Source organism: Panthera leo, chromosome C1 (genome assembly GCF_018350215.1).
Source record: "Panthera leo isolate Ple1 chromosome C1, P.leo_Ple1_pat1.1, whole genome shotgun sequence".
In the NCBI taxonomy this organism is placed as follows: Eukaryota; Metazoa; Chordata; class Mammalia; order Carnivora; family Felidae; genus Panthera; species Panthera leo.
The window spans coordinates 163,367,723-163,374,043 of record NC_056686.1 but is presented as its reverse complement, the minus strand read 5'-3'; the positions used below and the strand labels follow the sequence as shown (position 1 = coordinate 163,374,043).

Genomic DNA, 6,321 nt, shown 5'->3' with positions numbered 1-6,321 from the left:
GGTCCAGAACCCAGCACTCTCCCAGAGTTGGGGGGCAGGGAGGTCTCTCACCCACCACAAGACAAAGAGAGACTGGAGGTGTCTGGAGCTAACCGGGGCCAACCGGGAGCCTCCTTTTAGCCTGGGAAGTTACTTATTTTTTCTTCCAAAAAATAACGCCCTGCAGCCTGAATGCAACGTTAGGCTTCCCAATGCTCACAAAACATGGTGGCCAAATTGGGACTGTGTATGTGTGGGGGGAGAGGTTAATGACAGATTTGCTAACCCTTACACACTTTAACCTTCACATGTCAGGCACAATGCAGAAAATAATAAATTGTTTATATTGAATGTTAGCTTTTAGAAGACTTAATGAAGAATGCTTCTTTGGAGGCACCAAACAGGATGGAAGTTTCGCTACACCTTTTATTATTTCAAATATAGATCAATGAATTACATCAAAACTACAGGCAACAATTAGTATAAATAATACTTTAATCAGTGGCAGCAGAACATTGGTCAATTCTATTAAAAAAGCATCCTGTGCGAACAGACACCATGGGGCTGACAGACAATGTCATCTCCCAACAAAAGGCTGCAATGGACAAAGTGAGATGGGAGTCTGAGGAGCAATGTCCTCGGTAAACACTTCACTCCTCCCCAGTCACGACCCCAACACAGCTTAAAAAAAAAAAACAACACCAAAACAAACACTTCTGGCTCATATTTGGGGGAACAAACTGGAAACAAATGAAAGCAAATGGGCACTGAGGCTTTCCACATCTAGGTTTCTCCAGAGTATGTTCCCAGATGGAAACTCATTTCCTTCCCTGCCCTAGGTGGTTTTGAGAAGGGGGGGGGGGGGGTGCTGCTGCTTCTCCCCTGCCCCACTCCTGTGGGCCCAAATGGACGCTGGGGTCCGATTGGGACCACAGGGTTGAGGACTGCCCCCTGGGCCATCCAAGCTCCATTAACATTTCAAAAGACAATCCCTGGAAACTGAGGAGAACTGAGACTTATAAACAAAGAAGTTGTTTCTCTGATTAAGTTACTTTTCAAAGTAGTGAAGCTATGTTTGAGAAGAAGGTGGGTTTTCTTCAACAAAACATGCCTCTTGGCTTTCCTCTGGGACATGGGTGAAGTCAGTGAAGCAGTTTTGGCATTTGGTCTGAAGCTGGGGTAGATAACCTGAACTTCTGGGAATGGGGAAATCTATATAATAATCTTTATAATATATATGTAGTTGGGTGTCGTGAAAATATATACTTTTCCCCCCTCCCAAGGAGAAGGTTCAATATATTCACAGATTTGGGCTTTAGGAAAGAATCTTAGCAACTTTCCAACTTGCCTCTGACGATAGCGGCTCTTTTCAAATGCTACATCCAAAGACTGCTCTCCCCATTAGAGGGGGAAAAAAAGAAGAGAAGGGTAGTTAGAGTCCAAAAGGTTAAGGGTTTAGAGGTCAGTCCTCCCGGCTGAAATACAGCTAATCGAATAGAAAATTTGTCCTCTGGATGAACCTGATTCTGTAATTTAGCCGAACTTCAGTAAAATACCTTTTCAGCTTCTCAACGTGAGGGCGTCAGAAAAAAGACGTCTTGACTATGTATGAACTCTTTGCTTTTTGTCATAGAAACAATGATGCGAATAATGCAGGAATATCCATCTTTAATATCCCGACGTGGCGATATTCAAGTATTGCCATGTGCAAGTCTGAGAGCCAGGCTCACCCCAAGGAGGAACAAAGAGCTGTCCCCAGGGTCTAATACAAAAGACCAAGGCTTGGAAGATACTTTAGAGAAGTGGAATTTCAGCCTAGGGACTCCAGTGAATACCTGCTCTCAGCTCTCAGGAGACACCAAAGAACATGCGTGCAGAAAAAGTCTTTTTTTTTTTCTCCCTCCACTTAAATATATTTAAAAAATTATCTCTGAACTTTATAAAGCATTCTGAAGCACTGAAAAAAAAAATAGCTCCAATTCTTAATCTCTCTTTCAAGCTCATCCTTTTCCCCTCCCCTCTTTTGTCACTTTTTGGTAGCTACAACCAGGGGTTTCTTTTTGGAGCCCACAGCTTTGGGGTTTAAACTTCCAAAGTCTGTTTCATTTGAGTATATGAACTCTGGCCATTCCCTTTGACTCTCCCCCCCGCCCCCCTTAGCCTTAAGGGTCAGCATTTTAGAAAAATGAGCCTTGAATCCTCAGGCAAGGCATAAGAAAAATGACTAAAGAACATCACTCCTCTGTTGTTTGAGAGTGATTGTTATGAAACCACTATTCTTAAGGCAAGGAGGAGGGCCTAAAACTTTTATACTTTTACAATCTCTGCTTCTAATCAATGGGTTGAGAAAAACTTCCTTACACTTGTTTAAAAAATAAAAGAAACTTCAGGGAAAAAAACCCTAAGACCAACTTTTGTGGGCTTCTAGATTCAATTAGTGTTCTCTTTCTTTTTTACAGCAAGATTTCCCCACCTTCCCAGTTTCTCCCCACCACACACCCCCTCTCCCATATAGGCCGTACACCAATTCCTATAAAATACTGCTACATGGGTAATTTGGAATCCAGCATTTGGAATCCAGTTGGAATAGAAAATTCAGTCACAATCTAATGACCCAGAACATAGAGGTGTTGTTTTCTTTCCCCAGAAGGAAAATGTTGGACCATTTGTTTCTTTCTCTTTTCCCTTTCCTTTAATCACCCAGAACTAGTTGTAAGCACAGTGCTGAAAAAAGCACATGTGGAAATATATTTTCAAGAACTCAACTTTGAGTGGACCCTTTGCTTCCCTCTAAAAGGGTTAAGGGCCCCCTACATACATTTCCGGGGAGTGGGGAGGGGTGGAGTTCAAAATGCCGGTTAGAGCCAGAAGTTAGTCCACACATCTCTGATTCTTCTCCCTGAAACTCAGCCCCTTTCACCTTCTTAAGATTTTTGGCATTAAGATGTCAGTTATTTCTGTCCCCCATCCCCCAACAAATAAATATTTAAGCAAATATAATCTAAACATAAAATAACCCAACCCATTTCCACTTCCTTCTTAGACTCATTTCTTTGGGCATGGGGCCACCGGGAGCAAAATATTTTTTTCACACCGGAAATTATACAGATAACCCAGAAAGTTCAGAAATCCTGGCCCAGCTTCCCTGTTTCCACTGAAAGCACCTAGCACAGGGATGGCCAACCTGCTGCCTCAACTCCCCCACTTTATTAAGCCACCAAGATCCCTGGAGGGGTGGGGTGGGGGAGGATGTTCAAATTCACACTGGGATAAAGCATCCAACCTTCATTTGCAAATTCAAAATCCAACAGCAGAGATTTTCATAAGTTTAATGACTCGCCAAGGTTTATGTTCTCAGTAGCTCCTGCCATATAATATACTTAGAGAGAGAATCCCGCCCCCCTCCCACCCCCATCCCACTTCAGGGAGGGGGCTGCCCTCGGGCAGGATGCTAACCTAGTCCGAGGGCGGCCTGCGTATCCCAGGTCCACCCCACAGTACCTTAGAGCCCAGGGAGGTGACAGCAAGCCTGGCCTGCCCCCGCAGCTTCGGCTCAGCCGGGAGCGCAGGGAGGAATGGGCCCAGGGTCCCCACTTCTACAAGGTCGTCAGGTCCGTGTGGTGGTCCTTGGCCAGCTGCTGCAAATGCTGGCCTGGGGCAGCTGAGGAGGAGCAGGAGGAGGAGGAAGAGGAGGACGAGGACGAGGACCTGCCTTTGGTGTTGGGCAGCTTGTGGTCTTTTTTCCACTTCATCCTCCGGTTCTGGAACCAGATCTTGATCTGGCGCTCAGAGAGACACAGGGTGTGAGCAATTTCAATCCGACGGCGCCGGGTCAGATACCTGTTAAAATGAAATTCTTTTTCCAGTTCTAGGACTTGCTGCCGGGTGTAGGCCGTCCGAGACCGCTTGGGCTCCCCGCCAGTGTAGTTGGGGTTCACTGCGAGACAAAACAGACAGCACGGTCAGGTCAGCGCCCGGCTCCTCTTAGGGCCCTCGCCACTGCCGCTCACTTCCTGGCGTGCCCGAGGCCCGCGGCCCTCCCAGCGCACTCCCCAGCCCGCTCCCTTTCTCCCTCCCGCCCTCTCGTCCTCTGTACCCAGCGCACCCGCTCACTCCCACCCACCCACTCCCCCAGGCTCCGGGGCGGGGATCCCCTTACGTGCTCCCATCTCCCTGGCCCACCGAGCTCCGGAATTCCCTAGCATTTTGGAAAACCCCCCTCTCCTCCTCTACCAGGTTCCGTCCGCTCTGAAAATGGAGTCCTCCCCCACCCCACCCCCATCTCCACCCCCTTTTTCGCCCACAGCCAAGCAGCCAGCCACATGGTCCCGGCCTGCTCCCTCAGCTATAAAAATTTATGGAGAGAGTAATTGCGGCGCCCATTGAAGCCCCACAAGCCCCCACCCACTCGCACCCCCTCTCGGGGGCCCAGGCCTCCAGGCTGGGGTGGGGACTGAGAGGTCGCTGGACCATGCCTTACCCGAATTCACGTGCACCTTCTTCATCCATGGGTAGACCACCGCGGGCTGCTTGAGTGCCGTCCCGGGGGGCGGCTGCTTGGGGCCGCCCGGCTGGCTGCAGGCCCTGGCGCTGGGCAGAGGCGCGGGCGGCGGCGCCGGGGGTGCGGGGCACGGCTCTCCTGGGGCTCCGTAGTGGCCGCCGGGGCCGCCGGGTTCTTGCCCGTGACCCCGTGTGGGTAGCGCCGAGCCGGGCCCGGGCCCGCCGCCTCCGAAGGTCTGCTCACCGAAGTCGGGTCGTGGGTAGAGCCCCGGGGGCTGGAAGTCTGCACCCTGCACGCCTCCGCTGTAGTAGTCGGCGCCCTGCTCGCCTAGGTAGCTGCCCTGCAAATATTCTTCGCACGGAGGGAACTTGGGGTCCACATACTTGGAGTTCACCATATACGAACTCATGGCCATTAATTTCAGAAGGTAGAAAATACTAATTTTTCTCGTGTTGTCTTTTTTTCTCCTTCCATAGGGCCCTCCTACTTGCTGTCAACTGAATAAAGTTGGCGGCCATGTGACCAAGCCAGCCAATAGCGAGGAAGCGAGTTTATCACCGGGTTGGTGAGCATCTCATAATTTTCACAAATTTAACTAAATAACATACGTGTAATCAAGTGACTCTCCATGGCACATTTGAGGGCCCCCGCCAGATGTTAGTGTAGTTCTCCAATTCCCTGCACCCTCATTCCTGGCAGGTAATCCCAGCTTTTGTCTGCCACTGACTTTGTTAACCTCCGGTGTCCTCTCCACTCACCCCCGCTGAAATACAGCCCCCCAAAATGGGTACAGTTCAAGGGGGAATGAAACCCCAACTCTGTCAGGCTGCAGAATGCCAAAAGGCCGGTGGGTGAGGCAGCCTCTGAGTTGGGCAGAGTACCCCAGGCAGGCAGGGCTCCCGCCCGCGGGAACGGGGACTCTGCCATACAAAGGCTGAGTCCCGGCTTTGTCTTCCTCAGGGTCACCCAAAAGTTACAACAGTCTGGCGGGCCCGAATCAAATCAGGCGATGAGTAACTGCCAAGCTTTCTGTGAGTGCCCAGGATGGAGTGCTTTTAGCCAAAGTCGGTCTTACAGGTATGGCAAGACTGCCCTCCACCCAGCTCATACAGCTGAGGGGTGGGCCTGGAAGGTGATGATGGCACCCCCACCTCACCCAGATAGGCTCCAAAGGACCCTGCACTCCCTTTTCCCACGTGGCAGTCAACGACCTGTGAGCCTCCTCACTGGGCACCCTCTGACCTCACTTCATGCTCCTTGAGGGCAGAGTTGGGGCTGGGGCTACCTGGCTTTCCACCTTGCTCCCCAGTTCCCCAAAAGCTAGCCCTTTGGCCCTGCATTCATGCAACCAATTAAGGGTTTACACGGGAACCTCTGTTTAAACGTGAGGGGCTTCGGGGAAAAGGCTCCCCCCGTGTCACCAGGCTCAGTCCATCTTCCTGGAGTCTAAGGTAATAAAACAGAAAGGAAACTGACCCGCACCCGGCTGCCTCTGGCCTCAGCTTCTGACTATGGCTATTTCGGAGAAACATGAAGTTTTTGCATCGACCATATATTCCCCTAGAATCGAATCTGTGACTATGTGGATACCACACAAATTCGGTTCTACAGGGTATATATAGACAACGTTACTACCTCCGGGTTTCACCTAGAGTGGGTACCCAGACCGCTGCCAGCCCCGGCCTCTTCCTCGGAGCCATCACCGGCCCGACGCAGCCACTCGCACTTTCAGAGAGGGTTCAGGTAGCTTGAAGAGCTCGGTGACAATTTGCAGCAACGAGTTCCCCATCCTTGCACCAGGGCCAGAGTTACCGAGCAGCCAAGGAGACAGGACACTCTTC

The 6,321-nt window shown here is 50.6% G+C and overlaps 1 protein-coding gene across 1 annotated transcript; it reads right to left on the bottom strand.

Annotated features, from left to right (window-relative positions):
* Positions 1-458: 458 nt before the first annotated feature.
* Positions 459-6,016, bottom strand: HOXD4 (homeobox D4). Its single transcript, XM_042949206.1, has 2 exons — positions 4,460-6,016; positions 459-3,916 (listed from the first exon to the last, which is right to left on the bottom strand). Exons 1-2 carry the CDS (start codon positions 4,893-4,895, stop codon positions 3,576-3,578), a joined length of 777 nt encoding a protein of 258 aa, XP_042805140.1. The 5' UTR covers positions 4,896-6,016; the 3' UTR covers positions 459-3,575.
* Between the last annotated feature and the right edge of the window lie 305 nt (positions 6,017-6,321).

What these genes read in the sequence shown, in the direction of transcription:
- HOXD4 (XM_042949206.1), bottom strand. Translation starts at nt 4,895, where the DNA reads ATGGCCATGAGTTCGTATATGGTGAACTCCAAGTATGTGGACCCCAAG. An exon ending in GAAGGTGCACGTGAATTCGG is followed by an intron (nt 3,917 to 4,459) that starts GTAAGGCATGGT and finishes TTTGTCTCGCAG; the next exon opens with TGAACCCCAACTACACTGGC.